We start from the raw sequence: 27,618 nt of genomic DNA on the forward strand, positions 1-27,618 counted from the left end.
GTGTTAAGATTTTTAAATGTTTGTCGAATTTTCCAATATTTTCGAAATTCGGTTTGCATAAATTTGTTTGCATAGCTTACGATTATCCGACTTTGACTCTTTTTGAGAACATGTTTGGGTATACCTTTCGAATTTTTTATGTGGAAGATAATCTGAACAGTGTTGGAAAAAAATGTCAAAAAGCATTGTGCATTCTGTGAAACTTCAAATCTGTACCTTGTTGAAAGCTGAGCTTGATTAAACCACATACTTAAATATTTATGTATGTTTATGAAGATTTTAAAACGTTTATGAAATTTTCAAACTCTTTTGAAATGAGGTTCATAGTTTTTGTTATGCAGTTACCTAAAAATGTTTCCAAAATTGCTTAAAATAAATAAAATAAAAAAAACTGCTTGACACATCCTACGCATGTTACATTTCAGTTTTCTCTCACGCTTTGTGTTTATGCTATGAACATGAATTTACACTTCAAATATATTACTAACATAATTTATTGTTTTAATCTTCCTTTTATATTTGCATATTTTGTTGTTCTTTGCCATACGCTAATAATTACATAATACAAGTTGCATATGCCTGTATGTATGTGATACTACGATGTATGTATGTATATATTTTACAAATTGTTTTTATGCAATGTGATTCGACATTTTTTCAACCTACAAAAGGAAATTGTATGTAATGTGTATTTATGTATGCATATCCTAAGCAAAACATTAGGAATTCAATTGCGTTGAGGGTGTGGCCGTGTGTGTAATTGAGTATATGAAAATATTTCAATAACACAGTGTTTTCTGATTGCTTCATTAATTTATGTATATTGCAAAATATAAATACTATTTATATATGTAATATATATTTGCATGTATTTGTGTATGTATATAATTTGTGTAATTTACGTAAGAACACATTATGCACACAGAAATAAAAAGGAGTCGAGTGTAGCGAACACAGGGAGGGTTATATGTATGTAATAGGCTGTCGCTCATTTACTCAATGAATTTTAAGTTAGGTAAAATTTTTGTTGTATTTTTTTTCATCTTAAACGCTCTATTAACATTTTACATGCCTATATACTGCAAATTTCATAATTTTTTCGTTACTCTTTTTTTTCATATTTTGATTTAATTTTATTCTGCTGAAGCATCAGGGAATCCAGTAACTTCTGTTTGCTCCACCACTGGTCGCCCATCGACAACATATGATATGCGTAACCTCATACGGAGGGTAGCCTGTAATTTGATCAAAATAACGTTTATATATGTCCATTTTTTATTTATTTTATTAAAATTATTACATACCCTGGACGTACTAACAACACGCATTTCTTGTGTTATAACACCATTTGGCGGCAAAAGCGATCCCGATGGTGATAGCATTTGTAGTGTAAATACTTTAGGAACTGCGGCCTGCGAGTTAAAAAAAATAAAAAGGTAATGAGTGAGAGAGCTAGGCATGGGGTTGGAGGTAGGATAGGGATACGGAAAGATAGTGATAAAAACTTCTTGAAAGTTTCTACGAACCTGAAACTGAAAGCGAGCTAAAACCGACATTCACGCCGAAACTGATACGGCAAGCATCAGAACCAAACTTTAACCCGATATCGATCAAAGAACCGATACTAGCCCGACAACAGCGAACAACAGTTAGTTGCCTGGGGCCTTCGTGCTCTGTCAACTGGCTTATAGGTTATTGAAAAGCTGTTTGGACTTAAAAGTGCCATAATAAAAGGTGAAACAATCGGCCAACAATCTGCGCATCACTTTCTTCGTAGCCCCGAATGATTCCGAATTCCACCCCTAAATGATTGGTTATACCCAGACCCCGAAATTAACAAAAAAAAAAAAAAAACTAAAATCGTCCCGAAAAACACCCGATATGGACCTTTATGTATCCACAAGCGATTTATAAGTAGTCCGAAAAAATAATCAAAATAGTCCCAAATTATTTGCAAAAAAATGCCGGACTGTTCCAAGATAGTTTAAAAATAGTCCCGAAGTAGCCTCGAACTTATCCCAAAATAGTCCCGAAAATATTCTGAAAATCTTCAGAACTCCCGAAATGTTGTTAAACCAATCCCAAATAGACCGCAGCTGATAACGAAAAGGTAACATCACACATAAACAATCCTGAAAACAATCTCGATATGATCCGGAAATACCCTCGAAATTATTCCTGAAGACCCGAAATAACCGTGAAATGAATCGGAAATAGAGCCAAATAGAGCTGAAAAGTATTTTGAAACGATAATTATAATTAAGTACAGATAGTCCCAAAATTATGAAAGAAGTTCCGATATGCTCCTTAAAACCAGACTTGTTAAATTTGAATTAGCATTAGTAATCAATTAATTAGATGCCTCTTTTAATGGCCAATGATTATTTCAATTGTTTTCCGAAAAAAGCAATTACTAATTGATTACCATTAGATAAAAATTAGTTTTGATTTTTTCGATTATTTTTGATTTTTTTTATTATTTTTCCGGTTTATTGAAAGAAAAATTTTCGTTTATTGCATGCACGGGATAATTTCTACATACAAGTACATTTTAGGATGCAATAGTAAAATCGTAAGCGCTTATTGAGGCGAATATATACAGCAACATATAGGGCGAATAGTATATGAGCGTTGATTCAAACATATTCTCCGGTAAGTATACACACATCTGCATATTTTACTGCACTCATTTTATAAAATAATGTGGATCGAAAACGGCGGTTTTCTAATTACCCAGACATTATGTAAAAAAATGTTGGATTCATCGGTTGGCGTCCAAAAGCTTTCATTTAGCAACGATCCTTTATGTTTTCATCCTTAAGACTAGCCAATTTTGTATATCCAAAATATATACATCCACTATTTTGGATTACGTTATGGCTATGCACTGATTATTTTGTACATACAAGTACATCGGTGGATGTAACGGTATATCGTGAGAGCTTATCTAGGCATATGGGTACATACATACCCACCTACAAATTATCTTGTCTATAGATATAACCACGTATGGTTTTACGACAAAAAAATATTCTCAAACAATATGTATAAGTAATTCTACTTAGGTTGATAGCTTCACTTCCAACTGGAGCAATCCTCTAAGTTGTCATTCATCATGATCAGTTGTCTAACCAAAAGTTGTTATATCCCAGATAAATTTATTAACATATGTCCATGTACATTAGATTGAAACTTGTTTTTTAATTTCTTATGATTACGGCTAGAATCTATAAAATATTATGGTTTGCAAAGTGAGCCATATTTTTAGTACTAACAATTAAAATTCCAAACACATTTGTTTGTCTATCATACAATATTTTTTTCGACATGGTTAGATATTTTCCAAGAATATATATACATTTTAAAAGTCTATAACAGCGGTCGGCTGTTAATACATGTCCTAAAAGACTTATCTTGACCTCAGTATTAATAATACGAAGGCGGAAAACAAAAGTTTTGAGTCGTTGAAAATATATTGACGAAGAAAAATGCTTATTTATGATATAGCTCTCTAAATGGGACGAAGAACACTCACATAGTGGCGATGATATATATGAAACGAATATTACTAAAATAAAGCGAACAATATGATAAACTTTGATTACAAAATAATCAGTGCATATCCATAACTTAATCTAAAATAGCGGATGTATTAATTTTGGATACAAAACAAAATTAGCTTGACTTAAGGATGAAACCATATATACTTATCTGAGGATATGTTTGAATCAACGCTCATATACTAATCACCCTATATATTGCATGTATATATTCGCCTCGGTAAGCGCTTTCGATTTACTATTGCATCCTAAAATGTATTTGTATGCATGAAACAGACGAGAATTTTTCTTTCAACAAAGCGGAAAAATAATAAAAAAAAATAAAAAACAATCATTACTTTTGATTATTTTTGATTTTTTTCTGATTTTTGATATTTTTTGATTATTTTTTTAATCAATTGAAAAGTAATCATTAAAAATAGAAAATAATCATTTAATGGCGTTTAAAGAAAATAATCAATGGAACGGCTAATCATTACCATTAATAGACATTATTTAACAGGTCTGCTTAAAACAAACCCGAAATGTCACGAAGTAAACTCACAATGATTCTGAGAAGATCCCCGAAAAAATCCGAAATGATACAGATAATACCAACATAGTTCCTTAAAAACGATCCCGAAACATCCCGAAGTTATAAAAACATTTCTGGGGAGATTTAATGCTATTTTCAATTTTCAACTCACTTGAAAGACGTATTGCTCCAATGTATTGGATGAATTATTTGTTGTTGTCATGTATATTTGCAAACAATCATTATTTCTAACCGGCACCAATTGCACCAGCAAGTCATTTTTATCCAACACTGTTAATGTGGGACCCTGAGGCTGGAAAGAGAAAAAATTAATTTCTTGCATTCACAATACGTCAAAATAATTTTTTTTTGGTATTGGACCATGATTCAATTACTAGATGTTTGGTCTGCAATGATGACAGATCTTTGACACTCCCAAATTGAAAAATCTGGACGGGTTGCTTTTACGAAGTAAGGAAAACGGGGTATATTTCAATCCCCTTCAGTGAAATTGTAGTAGACAAGTATTTTTGGTAGAATATTAGTAGTGATAATAAATTTGTAAATGCCAAAAGTTTTTGGGGAAATAATTCATTTTCTACGAAATATTTAGTGAATTGATAAAGTTATGTTGGTTGGAAATTACTTGAAAAATGCCGTACGTTAGAATTTTATTCAAAAATGCACTAACTCAAAATTTGTTTCCAAAACTCCCTACATGAGCATAAGTTCAATGCATTTTGTCATAAGAGGGAGTTAATGAGAAGCATTCTGAGATGAAGCGTTCTTCAATCTAACTCTAATATAGGGCAGTTTTGTGACAAATCCTGAATTGGGAAATTTTTGAAAAATATTTTTTTTTTAAATATTATTATTCATGCCACTGCTTTTATTTAGTCCTACCTCGTGCAGAGATCTCAGGCTGTGTATGTTGGTGGCAATAGGTCTAATTTTGTACCTGTACTCAGGGGTGTTCCGCAAGGTTCAATCCTGGGCCTTTTGTTGTTTCTGTTGTATGTTAATGACTTACCTAATGCGCTAAGGTATTGTAATGTTCATATTTATGCTGATGATGTTCAACTATATTGTAACGATTTTACTGTAATTCTGCTTATTTGCAAGCTTCTACTAACGTTCGTATCGCTAAACTATTGAATAAATAACTCTAATATTCAATAATGCAAAATGGCCTTATTTATATATTTCACTAACAGACGAGGCTCTGGCGACCCCAAGCTCCTCATGGAACTTGGGGTGGGGATGGAGGGGATGGTCTGAAGGTTTAATGTGGCCACATAAATCGTTCCCGAGATGGTCGGGCTAGCACCTTAATGGTGCTGTGGTACCGGAGCGTACCGGATCTGTATCCGGCAAAGGACCATCACATCGATAACACTCCCCAAAGTCTTCGGGGAGCAACCTTATCGCTACAACAACAACAACAACAACAACAACACTGATACTTCACAACCAATAGATTGATTAATTCAAACTGATTCTCGCGCCTCTACTGTTGCTGCTTTTATACTGTGCGGTTTCCTCGTTGACATATTTCTAGGCGCTTCCATTTCCAGAATTTACTAGTTAGTTATCAGCTATAAAATTACTCAGCTGTAACTACAGATGCATGATTTTACAGCTTCTCTCATACCCCATGCGCGTGTATTTGTGACCGACACTTGCACAACCATTGCATACTTTCGGGAGTATCTTAGATATATGCATGTGGTTGTGCGTTGCTTCTCCGCTGCGTGTACGTACATATGTGTAGACATAATGATTGAATTATTGATGTGCATACAAGTTACTGCTTAGCATCGGGTTAGAGATGATAGTATCCCTTATTGCTTCTAATATTCGTTACAATGTGTGCTGTCCTCTTGATCGTGTTGGCATGTGTATTAATGATACTAACTCTGGATTGACGAATGTAAGTGCATGGGGATCTGCGAATGGTTTACCACTTAATCCTGTCAAATTTAAATGTATTGTCATTCTCAGAAAAGCCTTCGATACACGAAACTTAGACAAGGTAATGCTAGACGGTGCAGTTATTGAATATGTTGATACCAAACCTTGGTTTGGCGGCCACCGTGGTGTGATGGTAGCGTGCTCCGCCTATCACACCGTATGCCCTGGGTTCAACTCCCGGGCAAAGCAACATCAAAATTTTAGAAATAAGATTTTTCAATTAGAAGAAAATTTTTCTAAGCGGGGTCGCCCCTCGGCAGTGTCTGGCAAGCGCTCCGATTGTATTTCTGCCATGAAAAGCTCTCAGTGAAAACTCATCTGCCTTGCAGATGCCGTTCGGAGTCGGCATAAAACATGTAGGTCCCGTCCGGCCAATTTGTAGGGAAAAATCAAGAGGAGCACGACGCAAATTGGAAGAGAAGCTCGGCCTTAGATCTCTTCGGAGGTTATCGCGCCTTACATTTATTTTTTTTTTTAAACCTTGGTTTGGTATTTAATCAAACTCTGACGTGGAATAATCATATCATTAGTACAGTAGGTAAAGTGTATGGAATGCTTCGTACACTATGGCTAACACATTATTTCACTCCTTTACACGTTAGACTTCGTCTTGCAAAAGCGTACTTAATACCTACGCTACTGTATGGCTGTAAGATTAATGCTAATTGTGACTCTGTATGTAAAACCAAGCTTAATTTTGTTTATAACAACATTGCCAGATACGTATTTAGGCTAAAACGACTTGACCATGTGTCTGTGTATGCCGTAAAGTTGTTAAATATTTCTTTTGAAAATTTGTTAAAATTCAGAACAGTGTTTTTCATACATAAGGTTATTCATACGAAGGAACCAAACTATTTATAACAGAGGCTTCAGTTTCTTCAATCGTCAAGGTCGGTACTGCTTATTTACACTAGACACAAAACTCTGACATCTAAACGTAAATTTTTATCAACGCGGCACGTCTTTGGAACTCACTTCCAGTTAGTTTAAGGCTTAATACTAATACACTGCAATTTAGAAATAAAGTGTTTAGTTTTTATAATGATTGTTAACCACTACAACTCTATTTTAATACCTTCTACATTATTGAATGAGAACTTTTATATATATATATATATTTTTTTTTTTCAAAATATCTGTACCTCATTTTCTTTCTCCTCTTTGTGTTCCATTTTATAATGTATCCCTATTTCTCATTTTCTTACTTCTCCCCTTTATTATGTTAAGTATTTTTAATTGTCAGAATACCTTATTGTATCATACGTGACTGGCACTGTTATATAATTTGTTTGAAAATTGTTGTGTTAGGATGAATATATTATGTTAATAAATAAATAAATAAAATAAATACATGATTTTGAACAGGCAGCCGACATGGGGTGATACGATACTCAGCAGCCGCAATGAATTGACAAAAACAAAAATAAAAGAAAATGGCTTATTGTCTTAGAACTTTATATTCCTACCTTGACTTTGACAGAAGAGTTAAGCTTTCGTGCGGTGCTGCTACACAAAGAGTATTCACCTTTTTATTCTGAAATCTCTTTTCCGTTAAGTATTCATGGAAGCATTCTGCATAAACCATTAATTTAGAATAATCGGAATAGGTTCATTTCCCAATATGCATAATATTCCAAATATAAACCGAATCTCCAAATTCTTAAATGGAGACGAATATTCCGAACATACGGAATTAATAGAACAGAAGGTCGACTTTTAATACGCGCCCAAAAATATCGAGAGAAGTGTCAAAAGACGCGTATGACCTCGATAACAATAATTCGAAGGCGGAAATAAAAATTTTAGCTCGTTCAAAAGATATTGACGAACAACCGAAAAATGACCCGGGTTGCGTTGGCGGCCTTCAACCGATCTTATAAAAAATTACCCTGGACCAATGAGATGGGATCAAAATTAAATGCGTGCAAAATCCCTTTGTACACAAAATCTATTTCAGTGCACAAAAGCATTACAACAACCACATGAAAATTGCCAACTTCAACTGCAAATATCTCCTGACAGAGATACAATTTTTCTTTTCCGCCTTAGGATTATTGTTCTCGAGGTCACCTCTCTCGATATTTTTGGACGCGTATTAGCAATAGTCTCCTGTTCTAGACTTTTACCTGAATAAGTTAACATGCCCAATGAGTACATTTCGTTATGGCATCTCCATTATTTACTAATCGACATTTTTACGTGAATCGATTTAATAGTCCAGGTTTTGACGTTGAACGATGAATTTTTAATTGGTTTCAGTTTCGTATGTTCATAGGTTTACGAAAGTGTACGATTCCTTGGTGTCCGTACTTTTCATAAAACCTATGTTCAACCACATTAATAGATCATGGCATAGTTAATAAATTCATCATAAAATTAAAATAAATGTTCTAAGGAATTATGCAGTTAAGTACTTATCGGGTATTTGTAAACTGACTGCCTCACACCACAGTTAACGGATGTCAATTCGATTTGGGAGCAAATGGCTGCAATTGTCAAAAAATGTGTCTGTCGAGCAAACCTCTTGTGCTTTAATCATGGTATTGGACCAAATCATTTTTTTAAGAAATGTAGCTAAGTGTAAAAAAGCAAATTCTTCCGTTTTTCGAAGTTGACATCCAAAGCATAGGTATTTGCTTTCGAAGCCAAATTTTTTGAAGAAAATTGGTTTGCTTTGGCATCTTTCTCAGAAGGTTTTGACTACACACTATTTTCAACATTAACCGTCCCGAAGTAATTGCGACATTTACTATTTCACATATATACTAACCACAGCAATATTATTTGGTGACGACGCTAAATCTAATGGATTAGCTACAGGCAACGCGCCAATTTGTGGTAAACTATTCGAACTCATCAATCCAGCAGCAATACCAATACCGCCACCAGTACCACTGCTACCACTTAACGACATTATGCTCGACAAATCATTGCCATTTGTCGCCGCTGTTGTTGGTAAAGCTGTCGTTGTGATAGCGCCACCACTCAAATCCAAACCAAGTACATTATTAATATTTGTTGTTGTATTGTTGGTGTTGGTGCTGGCTGCGGATATATCCAAGTCGAGTAAATCAAGTATGGCTTGATTTGACGACGTATCATTAGCATTTTTCGAATTTTTCTTTTGCACAGCCATTGAATTTGATAAATCGGTGGCTATTGGTGGCGAATTAAAATCGCTCCCACCAAGCAGATCGAGTAAAATATTCTTAAAGAAAATAATGTTAGTGTATTTTCTAATTATTTTAAATGCCATGTATTTACCGTGTTATCACCTAATGCACTTATATTGCTTTCTTTGCCGCCTAATTGTTCATCACCAATGCCTATACCATTCTCTATCAGATGCGGGCTATTGTCATCATATGAGCCACTACTTTCGCCATTTTGTGATGAAATGCGACTTATTTGCATTGGTGGCATTTTTTCTAATAAAGGTGGACGTAAATTTTTATAAGTTCCAAATAATTGTGTAAATTCAACGCCACGCTGCTGCAAATCCACATTCAAATGACTGCCGAAAGAGGTAATCAATGCTTGAATTTCTCTAAAACGTTATAAGTAAAATGGAAAAATATTAGATTTACTTAGTTCAGTTTAGCAATTTTTTTTTGATATTGCACTTACTCAACACAATTTTGTAGACGTGTGCTTAATTTAGCGAGTGATACTAAGGCGTATTGCTTACTGCATATTGATACTTGAGCAGAGGTTAAAAACTTATGATACATGGCGATTAGATCGCTTTCTGATGGACGTTCAAATTCTGTGAAGATTAAAAGGAAAACGATATACATTCATAACTGTAAACGTCAGTATCGAATTTTTATCTGGGTACTAAATCAAACCAATTATTGGGAAAAGATTGATTCATAAGAAAACAACTAATTTCACCTTTATTCGAAGTTAGACTTCGAAACAAAAACTTTGGCTTTCGATGTTCGAAATTGGACCCTACGTAATATATTTATTATATTTGTTGTATTTAAAAAATCTTTTTTCATTTGAAATGTATGATTTTTTTTGCTTTTTAAGCTTATGTAGCAGGTCTTCGAAAGAACTTAAAGCTAAACAAAAATGTGTCGGCGGATTTGGTAATGCAGCGTATGTCTTCCTATGCCTTTTGATGCGCTGATTTCGGATCCGTAAAAGAATTGACCTAACGGATCGAGGTTCGGCTTTAGCTTTGAAAAATGTCAAATATTTCACTGGTTACACATCAAATTCTTTGGGAAATTATCACACACACATTACTGGATCCACCATATTTTTGTTTGTGTGACTGTGTAATTAACACTTTTAACTTTATCTAAGATATACTTTTAGGCCCTTTATAATACCTGTTTTGTAAGCTTAAAAAAAAAAATTATAATAATCCAAGTCAAATAATAAAAGAAGGCAGACCACGCTTACACACATTTTAAACATTTTTTTTAAAACAATATTAGTATAAGGAAAGCTGCAATTTCGAACTTCGAAAGCTTATACTTTTATTAGAGGCTAACATCGAAAAATGGAAAAATTACCATTTTTCTAGAGGATCGTTCTCTTCAAAAATTGGTTTGGTCCGATACCTTTCCAAGTGCTGTACACTATTTTATTATTACAATGCCAGAAATCGCTATTTTTCGTTTCTATATATTTCAAGCACCATAAGGAAATTGAAGAAAGCAACTCCCTATCATGTGATATATTTTACCTGAGTGTAAATGAGAAAGCGTCATTTGGAAATGAGAATAGTGACTTTAAAAGGAGAAAGCGTAATTTGAAAATGCGAATAGTTAATTGAAAATGAGAAGTGTAATTTGAAAATAAGATTTGTAAATTGTAAATGAGATTAGTCAGTTGTAAATTAGAATGTGTCAAATGCAAATGCGAAAGTGTTATATGGAATTAAGAATAGTCAATTGTAAATGCGAAAGCGCCATTTGTAATTGAGAATAGTTAGTTGTAATTGAGAATAGTGAATTGCAAATGCGAAAGCGTAATCTGAAAATGAGATTAGTCAATTGTAAATGCGAAAGCGTCATATAGAAATGAGAACAGTCACTTGTAAATGAGCAAGCGTCATTTGAAAATTAGAAAGCGTCAATTGTAATTGAGAATAGTCACTTGTAAATGAGAACAGTCAATCGTAAATGCGAAAGCATTATATGTAAATGATAATAGTCATTTGTAAATGAGAAAGCATCAAATGGAAATGCGAAACCGTAATTTGTAATTGAGAATACGTAGTCAATTATAAATAGTAAGAATAAAATTTGTCAATTTTATGTAAACGTATAATGTAATGGTTCCCTTTCATTACCCATTTCCCAGTCAACCTCACCTATCCGTGGCGAATACTGTTTCATTAACAGCCGAGGCTCTGGTCTGATGAATCTAGGGGGTGCGAGGGCGGTAATGGCCTAGAAGGTTGGTCATACCAAGAATAGCGCTTGTTACTAGAACGTACCGCATCTGCATCCTGCAAAGGACCATCCATATCGATAACACTCCCCAAGACCTTCGCGGAGTGTCCTTATCGCTACAACAACAACAACTTGGACTTCTTTTAAAGAATTCATAAGTAGTCCGAAGTCCGAGGGACACAATGGGAATAATCAACAAAGCCGTACTAATACCTAGTGTTATTTTAGTGAAGTAAATAGTGGTTAAATACCATCCAAAAAGCTAACCACGTTTTTAAGTTATTTAAGCAATAAGTTTGGATCTGCTTTCTCATTTACAAGTGACTATTCTCATTTCCATATGACGCGTTCGCATTTTCAATTACAAATGACGCTCATTTGATGCTTTCTCATTTACAACTGACGTTTTCGAAATTACATCTGACGCTTTCTAATTTTCCAACGACGCTTTCTCATTTACAAGTGACTATTCGCATTTCCATGTGACGCTTTCGCATTTACAATTGACTAATCTCATTTCCAAATGACGCTTTCGCATTTACAATTCACTATTCTCATTTACAACTGACTATTCTCATTTACAAGTGACTATTCGCATTTCCATGTGACGCTTTCGCATTTACAATTGACTATTCTCATTTCCAAATTACGCTTTCGCATTTACAATTCACTATTCTCAATTATAACTCATTACTCTCAATTACAAATGACGCTTTCGCATTTACAATTGACTATTCTCATTTCTATATGACGCTTTCGCATTTATATCTGCTGCTTTCTCATTTACAACTGGAAATGGTGTAAACTTCAAGTCTTGTCTGAATATGGGTTAAAATAGAGGATCCTGCGGTGAACGACGACAAAACGAAGTACAGGCTGACATTACTGTTAACAAGTATGTATTCGAAACTGTGTACGACTTTCTACGTTGGCTAATTAGCCTTATCTGTTAAAATAATGTCAGCCTATAAATGACTCAGGGAGAGAGAGATAGAGAGAGAAGAAAAGATGATAGGGAGAGGGAGGAAAGAAAGAGGGGAGAAAAAACTAGAGGCAGAGAGAAAAGGGATAGAGACAGAAGAGCGATGGAAATACAGAGAAGGTGGGTAGAGAGAGAGAGAGAGAATGAGACACAGGAGAAATTAATTCATAAAAGAGCGAGAGAGGGCCAGAAGAGAGAAAAGGAGAAGCAAATGTTAACAACAGAAACAAAAATCTTATATTTATGGAAATTCTAAGAAAGAAAGAAATATTCTTAGGAGCCTCCTCTTTCACTTCATTGTTATTTGAAAATGATTCCAGGCAAGGAGTCCAAACTTTGACACAAAGGTAAGGTATTAGAGGTTGGTGACATGTAAAGTGCCTACATGAGGAAACAATCTTTCATGAGACAGAGAATAGAGGAAAAACCATCACTTGCTCGGCAAATTTATGGTTTTGGAAAATAACTTGTTACTGTTAGAAAATACGCTATTTTTAAGAGGTCGGTGACGGAAATCTATATAGCCTCTAATATTTTTCCATAACAACGGTTTTTTAGTCTTTTAGTTTAAATATATAGATATCAACCTCAATATACAAACAAAAACCTTAACTAAACCTCAGTATAATATATAATATATACTTTTTAACATACCATCTTCGTTGGGGCCGTACATAAAGAGATCACCATATTCACCGATGGCCCATACGGCTACTTGCAATAATGGCTGTTTATCTTCACAATGATTTGCAACTTGTAATGATTCCCAAAAACGATTTGTTATATATGTTTGCTCGGCAACAGGACTGCTCGACACCAGTTGAATGGTAGAGGACACAACATCATCGCGTACATAGTTACCAGCCTGTTAGATAAAAAAACTTGATAAAATTAAGTTGCAAATAATATTACGATAAAACTGTTATTCTTGAATGATATGCAAAGGTGCCAATTGAGATAAAAATCAAGCAGATAAATATTTTGGCTATGTATTTGGAAATTCTTGGCTGGACGTTCCTATCAAAATTAGTTTTTCTTATATTATGGGCGCACCGTCATATGGGTCAGTCTATGGGTCAGTCTTCTTCCGAGTTATGACTGCCAAAACGCTGGAACGACACTGTGCAACAGCTTTTTGGGAGCGCAATAATTCCAACTCTGTATAAAAGGCCGAGAGAAATATAGTACCCTCAAAATCGATTTGAATTATTTGGTTGAATTTCTTTGCTACGTCCATTTGAAACTGTCAATACTTTGCCTGAGTGATTTTAAAATAAGTGGAAAATAATGTTTAAATAATATCGGTTAAAATACGCAGCTCATTTTTATACCCAGCTGTACTTGTACACAAAAAAAATTATACTAGCTGCAGAACTTAACCGCACTGGAACAATATACTATAAAAACGTGCAATTACTGGCATATGCTGATGACATTGATATCATCGGCCTAAACACCCGCGCTGTTAGTTCTGCTTACTTCAAACTGGAAAAAGAAGCGGTAAAGATGGGTTTGATGGTGAATGAGGACAAAACGAAGTACCTGCTGTCATCGAGCAAAGAGTCAGCGCATACACGCCTTGGCAACCACGCTACTGTTGGCAGCCATAATTTCGAAATAGTAAAAGACTTCGTTTATTTGGGAACCAGCATCAACACTAGCAACAACATCAGCACTGAAATCCAGCGAAGAATCAAGCTTGCCAATAAATTCTACTTTGGACTAGGTAGGCAATTGAAAAGTAAAGTCCTCTCTCGGCGAACGAAAGTCATACTCTACAAGTCACTTATCGTACCGGTGTTCGAGAGAAAAGTTCTTCGAAAGATTTATGGACCTCTACGCGTTGGCGATAGCGAGTACCGAAGAAGATTTAATGATGAGCTGTACGAGCTATACGCAGACATCAACATAGTCCAGCGAATTAAAACGCAGCGGCTGCGCTGGCTAGGCCATGTTATGCGAATGAATAATGATGCTCCGGCCAAGAAAGTGTTTCTATCGGAACCCGCTTATGGAAGCAGAGGTAGAGGGCGGCCCCCACTCCGTTGGAAGGACCAGGTGGAAAACGATTTAAACTCCCTTGGTGTGACCAATTGGCGCCGGTTGGCGGAGCGAAGGAGCGACTGGCGCGCCTTGTTGGACGGCCATAACCGTTTAGACGGTTAAGCGCCAATTAAGTAAGTAAGTAAGTACTTGTACACAAGGTATTATAGCTTAGAGTGGATAACGGTTGGTTGTACAGGTATAAAGGAATGGAAATAGATATAGACTTCCATATATCAAAATCATCAGTATCGAAAAAAAAAATTGATTGAGCCATGTCCGTCCGTCTGTACGTTGAGTAAATATTGAGATATCTTCACCAAATTTGCTACACGTGCTTATATGGACCCAGAATATATTGGTATTGAAAATGAGCGAAATCGGATGATAACCACGCCCATTTTTATATATATAACATTTTGAAAAACACAAAAAAGGTGATTATGTTTCGAAAGCCATAGCTCGAAGAAAAATTAACGGATTGTAATAAAATTGGGTACACAAATTTTCCCTATAGCAGGAAATATTTCTAGAAAAAATGGACGACTTCGGTTAAAGACCACGCCCACTTTTATATAAACGATTTTTAAAAGGGTCGTAGACGAGATAATCAGCTATATCTTAGCGAAAAAGAGCTTTGTATCACTGAATTTTACTTTCTAAATTGAATTATAACATTAAACACATAAAACAAACAAAAACAGCATTTCAAGTGTACAGCTGGGAATGTAAAGTTCGGTTTCACCCGAACTTTGACTTCCTTACTTGTTATAAAGTAAAATTTTACAGGCAATAATTTTTTGAATATTTAATGCATCACCCGCCAATCTTAAGTATTTAAATAGCTCTTCTCCTAAATTCTCTTAAAACTGCATTTAAAGGTAGTTTGGGTAGGCAATTAATTGGCAGAAAATTTTGCTAGGGGTAGTCTCAAGAGATAATCTTTGTACAAATAACGTGGTTGTCCAGAGATTTCCTCTGTCGCCTAGAAGTATGCAACAGTTTTTCATATTTCATATAATGAAAATTCTTTTTGGTCAAACGCACATTTTTGTTAGCTGAAATCATCATATATAATAACTAATGCAATTTGTTAGGAAACAAAGGGTCAATACGAGAATTATTAAAAAATATGTTGCCTATTTCAATTTCTTGTTTTATCATGTTCATTGTTTCATTCTTACAGACATTTTTTGGGACATATTTTTTTTTTAAGATTTTAGTCCTCTATCAACCTCTTTCATATGTATCATTATGCCAAATTCAATACATGTAATACGTTCACGTATGTTACGCTTCGACCCTTATTTAATCAACAGTTCAAAAATTTCAAAATCCCTGCCTGATGAATTATCTGCTTTCAATTCCGATACAAATATCAAGAGGTCTGCAGAACAACCTCTGTTATTACAGTTTCAAATACTACAACTACAACTACTTACCGCGATTAGAACACTCAATTGTGTATCTAAATGCCATCGCGCATTCGGTGAATAACGTTCAGCTGCCAATATCATACCCGAACTACATTGCGCTTTAAATTCAGCATCCGCTTTCTCGAGGAACAACAGCAACTCTTTTGTCATTGTACGAATATTTTGTGCATTGATGAGAGCAAATGACAATTCCATAGCGCGACGTCTTATCGATACATCCGGATCTTTCAGGCACTCCAAAATTGTGGTACGATGACGTTGTACGGCTGAAGTATCAGCATGTACCGTACGCAGTAATGTATTCAATGCTACATAACGTATATTCTTATCAGAGTTAAGTAAAAAACGGCCGAGAATATTGACAGCCAACACACGAAGGCCGCCCTCCGAACTATGAAAAGAAATAAAAGAATGTAATAAAGAAAAATTAAAATGTTTATTTAAAAAAAAATAGATACCGTATATCCATAATGGAGAGTACAGTCTCGTAGAGTATAGTGTTGCCAACATTTTTACTTGTTTCTGTATTTGTGGCAACTTGCGCTAAAATATCGTTCATTGCTTCCGAAGCATCGACATCATTGTGACCGAGTATGCGCAGTAATCTTAGAATTTTTACTTGCAAAAATGGATCGCTTACACCGCTAACATCGTGCTCTGGCGAATAGCCGCCCAATATAAGATTTTTCAGTATGCGTACCAAATTTGGTACAATCTAAATGAAATGTGATGTAAAATTATTTTTTATAAGAATAATACTTTGATGTTTTATTATATTTATAACTTTTTTACATTTAACAGTGAAACGAAGAGTATATATAGATGGTGGAGAGAGAAAGAGAGAAGCGCGCAATAGGAAAGTTTTGCTAGATGTGAGAAGCGATGTATGTATGTGTGTATGAGTGTCGGATAGTAAAAAAGTGGGGTGTAATTTAAATGTTTGTGAGGTTGAGTGAGTGTCAAAACTGGCATTTTATGTTCTGGTGGAAAAACTTCAAATATCTTTATTTTTTGTGTTATAATGCAAAAATTAATATCACAGATTTAATAAAATATTTTCATAAATATATAGTAAAGTTTTTTTCAAAAATGGGGTATAGTACAGAAGTATCAACAGAGTCTACGCCAGACAAAAGTAAGACAATACTATTTATAAAAAGCACGATACGACAGCTTCAAACAATGCCTGATTCGCAACATTAAGCAAATAATTTAAAAATGGAAATAGTTTAATAACATAAAATAAAGAAATGTGATTGCATAAAAAAATATTTAACAAGCCTTTTGAAACAGTTGGCGTATTCACATAGGACTGGTTATCTGGTTAACAGGATAGTGGTTAAATTTTTTTTAAACCTATTATCATCATTATTAGGCGCTTAACCGCTTAGCCGATTTTGCGTGTTGCGTAGACAGCATGCCAATCATTCCTTTTAAGAGCTAACTGGCGCCGATTGGCAAACATCAAACGTGAATAACTTTTGCTCCACCTGCCGAATTCAGGTGTCCATGGAAATACTTGAGCTTTTTAATCCAGCCTTTAGCATTTTTCGTTGCACTACGTTCGTGTCCCTGCTCGGACGCCAGCTGACCGTCTTGGTATAAAAGTAGTGTTCTAGCCAGCGATACCGAAGGTTTCATGTTTAAGACGCCAATTAGAAACATAAAACGAGATTAAGTTTTGCTCCACCTGTTTCTCGCAAACTGAGTTCAGGTTTCATCTTCATATGCTGCTAAATTGGGATGTTGATAGGAATACTTTATGAGCTTTTTTATCCAGCCATTAACCTTTTTTCCTTGCCCTACGTTCATATAATTTTCATTGAAACATTAACCTTTCATGTCCCTGCTCGGACGTCAGTGTACTAGCCAGCCATGCTGGAGGTTCTATGTTCAAGCCACTGGAAAGGTAGCATAAAAAAAGTGTTCTAACAGATGTGTCCCTTTGCAGTGATATGGCAGACCTTTTAGTGTATTCTGCTTAAGCAGATACCGTTTGGAGTAGAAATAAAATATAACTGGACACCACAAATTAGAAAAGGAGCTAGGCCTTAGAGCTATTCAACGCTCGAAGATGTATGCAGTAGGCATTACGGGAAGGACCATACATCTTCCCGTAAACTTTTCTCTGTATTACTACAAGGACCGGTCCATGTACTTAAGAGATCTCATTCGAGCCACTAAAGTCATGCTATGACGCACATATACATGGCTTAGAAGGTTTAATGTGGACATATAAATAGTTCCCGAGATGGTCGGGCTAGTACTTTAATGGTGCTTTGTTACCGCAACGTAACGGATCTATATCCGGCAAAAGGCCGTCAACATCGATAACACTCCCCAAAATCTTCGGAGAGTGTCTTTGTCGTTAATACAACAACAAAAATGTTCTTTCATGGCGCGAACGACATTCCTCTCTCTCGCATCACAAAATCAACAGCTTGGTTCCTGGTTTTCTTGCCTTGCTCAGCTCGGCTACTCCTTTGAAACCAGTAACTATGTATTCTAAAATTGGTAACTTTTTTTGGAATCGGCTACTTTTTGGAATCAGTTCTTCTTTGGAGCCGTTTACTCTTTTGAAACAGCTTCCCGTTTTTGAAACCATTTGCTCTTTTAGAACCAGTCACAATTCTGAAATTGGCTACTTTTTTGGAATCGGCTAGTTTCATGGAACCGGTTATTTTTTTACCAGTTACTCTTGGAACCAATTCCGAAATTGGTTAATTTTTTTAATCTTCTTTGGAACCGGTTACTTCTTTAAAAACGGTTTCTTTTTGTAATCGGTTAGTTTATTGGAACGGGTTGGTCTTTTGGAACCAATTGAATTGAATTGAGCCAGTTACTATTCTGGATTCAGTTACTATTCTGAAACCAGTTATTTTTTTTTGAGTCGATTAGTTCTTTGGAACCGGTTACACTTTTGAAACCAGTTACTAGTCTGAAACTAGTTACTTCTTAGCAACCGGTTACACTTTTGGAAACAAGTTACTATTTTGAAACCAGTTATTTTTTGGGATCGGTTAGTTCTTTGAAAACGGTAACTTTTTTGGATCAGGCAACTTTTTTGTCAAACCCAAACAAATCGCATCCAACAAGCGATAAGTTCATTGTGTTATAGACTAAAAAATAAATTAAAAAAAAAAAAATATAAATTACATTAACAAGTGTTAGCGGTCGAATTATCGCCAAGCGGGTGAGTTTTACTAAGATTAATTAAGTAGTAACGAAAAAAAATTCGAATATTTTTAAACAAAAAACAAATGTACATACATATGTAACTTGTAACAACAAAACAATTAATGTGTAACACCAAATGCTTTTGGTTTCTAAGCTACCCAAAACTTAACTAAAGTGAGAGCCGACTGTTAATCATATCAGTGCAAAGGCAGAAACATGTCCTAGTAACCATCGCCGTTTGTAAACTTACAATTTTTCTCTAATATCAATAACAAAAACCATTGTATAAGCAATATGAGTAAAGCTCGCTAATTAAATACAAAAACATGTTTAGTTTGCTTAATTAACAGCCAACGCTAATATACCCAAAAAGTTTAAAACAATTTTATTAATTAATTAAAATTTGTATTTGTGGTTTTGTTGTTGTGCTAAGCAGGTGTTCTATGTTTATGTGGTTATATGTACTGTGTGTATATTTGTACTACATTCAATACAGTTGTGGTATAAATAAGTGTCTTACAACTTTTGTCAAAGTTTTTACCTCTCGATTTCCGCTATCCTGGCAAGCAAATTACAAAAAATTCGGTTTGGGTTTGTATTGTATGCGGGGTTTTTTTCAAAAAAGTTAGGAATAAAATATTACAAAAAAGGTTTAAATGATGTAGTTATGTTTGAAAATATGTGTTATATGCATGTATGTATATGTGTATATTTTATTTGCAAAAATAAAACAAGACAACTAGTGTTAAAAATATATATATATATATGTATGTATAAAGCGTAAATACAATTGGGCAATTCCCAGGAGTATCGTATTCATGTAAAATTTTAAGATTTGAGTTGTTTCCATTTCCATGGTTTCCGATATAAAATTTGATTAAAGCATAGCACATACGGCGAATAGGAGACATTGTGAATTGCCTAAATGTCAAGGCTGTGTAAATGCTTGGTTTTTATTACTTAAAAACATTACAGCTTTTATTTTTTTTTGGGGTTTTTCAAAAGTTAAAAATTTCATTTTCGACCCAATATTTAAGCACAGCCGTGACGCGCACACATCGAACAATAAAAGCAATTTCGGTGTAACCAACAAGAATAAAACTTTAAAAAAAAAAATACAAATAAATAAATATCACGCTTTTCGAGCTATATAAAAGTTTTTGAAAAATTTTATTTTTTCACATTGTGAATAACTCCAAAAAAGTTGACATGAGAGAACGTACTACAATCCTTTGCACGCGGCTTCATCCGCAAAAATAAATTTAAAAATTTATTTATGAGTTGTGCGTTGTCCCTTTTCAAAAACTTCAAGAATTTTTAAATTGAAAAGATCGCGGAAAAATCTCTTAAAAAAATTCAAAAATAATCTAGTTGTAGTCACTTAAGGTACAGAAAACGATTTCGAATTAGGCTCGAAAGGATCGCGAGAACAGTTTCCAAATGATCCGGTGATAGTTTCGAAATAATCCTAAAATAGTTTCGAAAAGATCACGAAATGGTTGCCAAACCATCTCGATATCGTATACTATTCCGAAGTGATCCCAAATGGTTCCGAATTCATCCAGACAACTTTCCAAAATTATCACGAATTGATCTCCAATGAAATAGTCCAGAATTGACCTCGAAACCAATGCCTAAACAATCTGAATATTATTATTATTATTATTATTAATAGGTCTGGAAGCACTGCGACCTTTGTGCAGATCTATTGTGCAAGACCTTTCAGCCTAATTTTGTATCTGGAGGCTCTTGATGTATCTAAGTACCTCTTCAGGCTTTTTACTCCATATCACATAGGGATTAAGAGTCCCACCACCTAGATGGGATAGTCTCTGCCTAGCTAGAGCGACGCATTCGCAGAGAATGTGAACCGGCGTTTTATCATCACAGAAACAACAATCTGAAGATAGTCATCGAATTAATTCTAAAACAATCCCGGATTGGGCGGAAAAAATCCAGAAACTGTTCCGAAATGCCCCGGAACACAATTTGGAGATGATATCGAAATTATTCTGAAATATTCCCGGGATGATTACGAAAGGATTTCGAACTAATCCGACAACGAATCCGAAATGATACCAAAATGACCCCGAACAAAATAACGAAATGGTCCCCAATGAAATAGCCCAGAATTGACCTCAAAATCAATGCCTAAACAATCTTGAAATAGTCCCGCAATTATTTTGAACACAGTCCCGAATTGGTCAGGAAAATTCCGATATGGTACCGAACTGATCCCGATAGAAATCCAGAAATGATATCAAAATTATCCCGATCAAAATCACTTAATGGTTTCCAATAATAGTCCTCGAAATAAATGTGTAAACAAGTGTCAGAATTATTTGCAAGTCCCGAATCGATCAAAAAAAAACCCCAAACGGTTTCGAAATGATCCCGAATACAATTTAGAAATGATTCCGCAAGGGTGCACGAATAATCGCAAATTAATATCGAAATGAGTCGGCACAAGTTCCCGATATGGACCCCAAATTACACCGACATGATCCGAAAAGAGTGGCAAAATGATTTTAAGAGGGTTCTAAAATGATATATTGTGATATTTTCAAGGAATCAGTTTTTTCGATTATTCAAAAACCTTACTAATTGTTTGTTGATTACGCCAAAATTACTGTTACGGCTGGAAATGTACGCACATATGTAGACTTGTTGTATTTACAATGGAATGTTGAAAATTTAATAAATGTTGAAATAAATAAACGCATATATGTAATACTCCTATATTGCTATGTATATTAGAAAATGCTCGCCATGAGTTTTGAATTCAAAATCAAAACAAGAAAGCCTACAAAATTGTATTATTACATATATGAATAAAAGCGAAATTAATAGCAAATGTGATTAGTTTTCGATGTTGATATTTGCAAAATAATTTTCGAAAATTATTATTATATTTTTTTTAGATTAAATAAAATGGTGTATGTTTCAATGCGGTGGGTATAGTTAAGGAATATTTCAAGAGTTAAAGCTTATTTCGCTATTTATGGTAGAAGTGGTTTTTCTTTTTCGTTTTATTTATATTCTTCATATAGCATGTCTATGTAGTATATGTATGAATTTGTATATGTATATATGTACATACAAATTTCATTATAGTACATAACATCGGCTATACTGCAACAAAACTTTCTCTCTTACTATTGTCCCTAGTGCATTTCACTGAACGCGCGTTTCTCTTGTCGGATTTTATAATACTAAAACGATGAGTTTAGATATTGATTGACCAATTGAAAATGCATTCAAATATCGTTAATCGATCGGTTTAAGACAAAAACTTAAAATTGAAAAGGCACCTTTTGCTGCATCACCGACGATATGTACGTAAACATTTCATTAAACATTTCAGATTTGATTGGTATGTATGTACATATGTATGAATATACTATCAGCACAAAAATTGTGTAACCCATGATTTAGTTTATTCTAATCAATGATAAATTAATAAAAATTAGAGTTACACCACTTTTGAGCGCGTAGCATCTTATTTTAGTATAACTGCTTAACAAATTTTTGACGTCCTATTTAATTTTTAATTTCAAAAAAATTTGGTAAAATTTGTCTCATGAAAAAAATGTATCTTCGAGTTAACTACGAATAAAATATGTATGTATGTAAGTTTTTTGAGCATACTTAGACCAATACTGACGAAATGTGAAAAAATTTAGGACCAGATACTTTTCGATGCTTTTTTAAAGTTCTTCGGGCCTCTTAATCTAATTTGGTTCTGGTTTTCGAGATATTCTTACATACGCCTCTACATAAGAGACTTCAAATTTGTAAAAAACTTGCTGTAGCAAACATTATTTGACAGACGTGCCTAAAAGTAGACTTCTAATTTGTTAAAAAAAAACTTGCTTGGAGAAAATATCGCAAACCTTATACACTTTAAAGAACAATATCTCAAGTCTCAAATAAAGTATGTATTTTTTGTAATAAAATTGAGTTTTTTGCGTTTTTGAATGTTTCAGGTATGAATACGTTTTGATGACATACAACTGGTTAAACCTACAAAATGCTACTGGGATATGTGCTACTACCAGCCCGAGTTGTTTATAAAATCAAGAATGTTTGGAGTCCCTATTTCCGATAATCTACACAGATTTATTATTTCGCGAATATCGCTGCATATAGGGCCAAACCCTTTTTACACAATTTGGGTGTCAAAACGAAAAACGCGGGTGAGCTCTACAGTGAACTTTTTCTTTTATTGGAGCATCAGAGCCGGTTTCGGAGGTATCGACCAAGTTGTGGACCCAGGTAAATCATAAATCTGTGTAAACAATACGGGTGTCAAACAAAATGCAGTGTATTTAATTGGATATCTTAATCGGTTTCGGAGATATCCCCGGAAATGGGACCAAGATAGATCCAAAATATAGATATCAAACAAAAATATCACTTGGTCGTCGCAACTGATTTCCGGAGATATGGCTTAAAATTTGGAACTAGATAGACCCTAAACCTGTTTTTACTATATTGCAATCAAACGAAATGTGCTAATATGAAAAACAGTGTTGGAAAGCTTATGCTTCACTATATTTAATTTTTAGAATTTCATCTCATATGTAGATCAGTGGTGTACTAGAAAGCTTCGGAAAAGTGTTTGACGTTCACCTACATATCGTACAAGTGCAGCGACAGTAATGCAGTAAAGCAAACAGTCAATCAGTTTTAGCTTGTACCTCGAGCAATAAACATCTCAAGCGTGAATTCTATGCTCAAACATTCTCCATGTAAACGCGTAACACTACAAAAATTGCATTTGTACTCCAAGCTCTGCCAGCATGATGTAGATCAATTTAAACCTAGGATCTGTCAATCTTTGTATAAAATGACAAGGTTAACTAAAACCTGTTTTTATAAAATATGTTGGTATCGAGTAAAGGTGCTAGTAAAGACTAAGCGGGATCTCATTTCGAAACCTCAATCAGATTTGCCGAGCAAAGTGTAGGAGTGTGCAAAGAATCTGTTTAGAAAGTAAGGCAGCAAGGCTTTCATAATGAAGTCTCAAACGTTCTTGGAGATACCAAATGTGAACTCAGGTAGAACCAAAATCTGCTTACAGAATATAGCTTTAAAATGGTATGTTCTAATTATGTCTAAATGTAACGACGTTCCCAGTGATGTCACATTGGCTTTAGTTTTTGAGATAAAAGTATTTGAAAATATGCTAAAGTATAGAAATTTTGTCAATAACTCCCTAAAATTTAAAGTTATGTTGCAAAAATTTACGAATAACATGATTATATAAACTATTTTCAAAAATACAAATCGGTTAATATAATTGTACCGCAATTTTTTCATAAGACAATTATTTTAAAAAAATATAAAATTCTGAACAGATAACTCTGTAATTATAAATTTGCTCACCTTCTTGAAATGCATTAAAGTATCGGCGCTATTTTCACACATTTCAGTGATAAGCGTTACGCCGGTAATTAATATGCCTATGAAATTTAAAATGAGAAAATTTAATACAAAATGATTTGGCAAATAAGAAGGCATTATACATATATGTACATATGCATGTGTGTAGGTATTTACTGAAACGGCAAATTTAACATTCTTTTAGCTTTGAAAAACTCATTAATTATTCGAAAGTTGGGTATAGCATGTCATTGCATGACTCAAAGTGAAGCCGAAAAGCCTTTACATTTGTTGGTTTGGCATACAATTTGCAATGCACTGAATACATACATACACACATTAAAGTACATATCGACAAATGCGTGTTAGCAATAGCTTGAGAAATAATATACCATGATTTTTCTCGCTTAGCAATGAACGTGTGGCCGGTAAGAAGATTTCCATCAGTTCTGGTACTCGTCGTATAACACGAAAGGCGCATAATGTTGCCTTCTTGCGTATGTAAGTATTGGGTGACTTCATTAGACGTTCAACTTCGCTAGCTAAATCACGTGCCATTTCGGGTGATGCTATGGCGCCCAGTGTGCACAGTGCCAAACCCACCACAAATTGTGTTGAGCTATTTAAGTCACTGACGAAGAAGAGAAGAAAAACACAAATATTAATATATAGTTATACAAACAGACAAAAGCAGTAATCATTTGTAACCGAGTTGTAAAAACCCTGTGATCGAAATACATAGTTGTTATGGAAGCTTAATATGGAGGAAAAGCCTCAGAAGGCTTCGCTTGTGTTGCACTGCTGTTAAGAGGCAATTGGCAAACCTTGATTGTATGATATGGTTGTCAAACCGATTCTCTGTTAGGGCGTTACTAGCCCGATGGACAGCACTAGACACCACTTGCACCGTCAAGAGTATGGAACCGCTGCAGCGTACAACACCTACACTGAAACTAAACTCGAAACCTGTAACTTTAAAATGGCCGCAGGTCGGGCGACAATTAAGCTTTGTTGGACATTTAATAAGTACCTAGACACACAGGTGGCTATGAAATCGCTTGACCTTACTCGTAGTGTAATCGAACTCCTTTTTGATTGAAACAATATCTATATCTCAGTTCCAGAGCATACGGATTATCTGGTAAGTGCGACGCTGATCTCACACTTGCGAACGGTGGAAAGGTGGTCGTTAAGCGAGCTTACAAAGGATTTTGGCTACTCGTTTCATATAGATTGCAACTTTGTGTTTAATTATATTTAAAATACAGTAAAAGCATAAAAACTCTATAAGTGCGAAACGGATTATAATATACCCAGCTTTGGGTTTTCATATCATCTAACATTTGAAAAATGTATTTGGCCAAATTACTCAGCAGTTAGGTAAATAAATCTCTAACTACTAACTAGGGGTACCTTGTTGATGGTGTGAGGGATTCACCGAACTCCATAAGGCCCGACAATGTGGTTACCTCTTTCCGCTTCATAGATGTGTGGAGGTATGGATGACCAAACCCAGTTTTGCAAACCGTGCTTTTGGATGATTATCAATCATCAAGTAAATATATTCCGTATTTTTAATATATCTGTCTTGTCGTATGATCAAGATTAATCACTGAAAAGTTTACGAAAAAAATGAGGGAGGAATACCAAAAACAGGGTCGCAATTCAGACAACATGAGATCGCTATAAGCGATGAGTGAAACTTTGAGAGCCCCAGCGTTTTAAGGGGCGCGGAAAATCTTGTCTGTCGTAAGAAGCGACTACAATTCACAGGTGAACCAGATTTAACCGCAAATCAACGTTAGGTGTGAATGTAGTGCGAAGTCAATGAGCTTGGTGAAGCAGCGGAAGATGTAGCCCCAAGAATAATAAGAAGTGGGAGAGTAAGATAGTCCTCTCTGAGTAGGGGTTAGCACTAGTAATGGTCCACGCTGGGGGCCGAGGTGATAAGTTGACCAGGAAAGTTGTGCTTTTCATGATTCAGTGGTAAAAGCTTTGGCCCGACAACCCCTACACACCACAATTGGTATAAGGAGTAAGAGGCTTAGGTCGGAATGAAGCAACAGCGATCGGCTGAAGGCCATTAGCTTGCAGAAGGGACCAAGATTCGTAAGACAGGAGAGCCGCGCCAACAATACATTTTTTCGAAAGCTGTAGAACACAGGGACCCCAATGACCAGAAAGCAACTCACTCGAAATCCGAGTCAGAATGAGGGGGGAAAATGGCGTACCAATGAAAGACAGCATCTATGTGGAAATGGATAATAAGCCAAAGGAGGTAACGTCAAGGTCTAGATTTTGTTAAAAAGGCCAAAGGGAGATAAGATTTTGAGTTCGGCTGAAAGTTATGTCTTATGCACTCAGCACATCAAAGTATAAAAATCCTACCTCAAAGCCTAATACCAACAAAAGGCGCCGCCAAACGCTGTAGACATCAAAAACGGTAACAAATAAAACAAAACAAAAAAAGTGGCACAAATACAAAAATATCGACCGCCAGCAAGCAGTTCAGCCAAGCAACAGCTGCCAACAAATCAAATCAAAAACTTTTACAGTCTTTTTTGTTGCTGATGGCAATGACTTTGCTAAACTATGCTGAATTCGCGTGTGAAGAAAAGTTCATTTCCGTCCCAAAAAAAAAAATTAAATAAAACAAGACAAAAAACTGAATTACGGGATACGATCATCTCTTCTCATATCTGCTACTTACTTTTTGAGGCAATTCGTTATCAGCAAATGCACATCTTGACGTTCGTCCAGCAATAGCATGGCACCCAGATAACCAATGCGTTTGTCAGTAAATCGTGTACTGGCTGTGAGCTTTAGGCATTCAAGTTGTCCAAAATGCGCTGGATAACCCAGCATGTGAATGTAAAGGAGCTTGGCTATGTTGCGGCATCTAAATAAACGGAAAATCAAACGAATAAATGTGTTTGTGTGTAGCAAATAAGATTTTTTGGTAAAATCTAGTTTACAGGGTTATTAAGAAAATATGTAATGTAAAGGGATTATTCTATTTTGAATTATTTATTTCCCTCGGAATATAATAGTTATTTTTTTACACTAATGATTTTGTATGGGGTATTTAACAAATATTATTTCTAAGTCGGGTTGCCACCTTAGTAATCCTATTATG

General features: G+C 34.9%; 1 protein-coding gene across 12 annotated transcripts in view; it reads right to left on the bottom strand.

Moving 5' to 3' along the window:
* Positions 1 to 492: 492 nt before the first annotated feature.
* AP-1gamma (adaptor protein complex 1, gamma subunit) overlaps positions 493 to 27,618 on the bottom strand; it is a 54,699-nt gene continuing 27,573 nt past the window's right edge. For 10 of the 12 annotated variants that reach the window (XM_067785428.1, XM_067785440.1, XM_067785438.1 and 7 more), the window contains 13 exons: positions 27,193 to 27,381; positions 24,875 to 25,113; positions 24,486 to 24,562; positions 19,639 to 19,656; positions 16,379 to 16,635; positions 15,927 to 16,311; positions 13,096 to 13,306; positions 9,676 to 9,814; positions 9,313 to 9,595; positions 8,819 to 9,256; positions 4,247 to 4,387; positions 1,305 to 1,412; positions 493 to 1,235 (listed from right to left, as the gene is read on the bottom strand). In XM_067785428.1, the coding sequence (XP_067641529.1) occupies positions 1,134 to 1,235; positions 1,305 to 1,412; positions 4,247 to 4,387; positions 8,819 to 9,256; positions 9,313 to 9,595; positions 9,676 to 9,814; positions 13,096 to 13,306; positions 15,927 to 16,311; positions 16,379 to 16,635; positions 19,639 to 19,656; positions 24,486 to 24,562; positions 24,875 to 25,113; positions 27,193 to 27,381 (2,587 nt within the window). In that variant the 3' untranslated portion in view covers positions 493 to 1,133. The remainder of the gene's footprint in view (positions 1,236 to 1,304; positions 1,413 to 4,246; positions 4,388 to 8,818; positions 9,257 to 9,312; positions 9,596 to 9,675; positions 9,815 to 13,095; positions 13,307 to 15,926; positions 16,312 to 16,378; positions 16,636 to 19,638; positions 19,657 to 24,485; positions 24,563 to 24,874; positions 25,114 to 27,192; positions 27,382 to 27,618) is intronic. The other 2 variants (XM_067785429.1, XM_067785437.1) reach the window with 1 other exon arrangement.

Source organism: Eurosta solidaginis, chromosome 4, assembly GCF_040869045.1.
Source record: "Eurosta solidaginis isolate ZX-2024a chromosome 4, ASM4086904v1, whole genome shotgun sequence".
Taxonomy (NCBI): domain Eukaryota; kingdom Metazoa; phylum Arthropoda; class Insecta; order Diptera; family Tephritidae; genus Eurosta; species Eurosta solidaginis.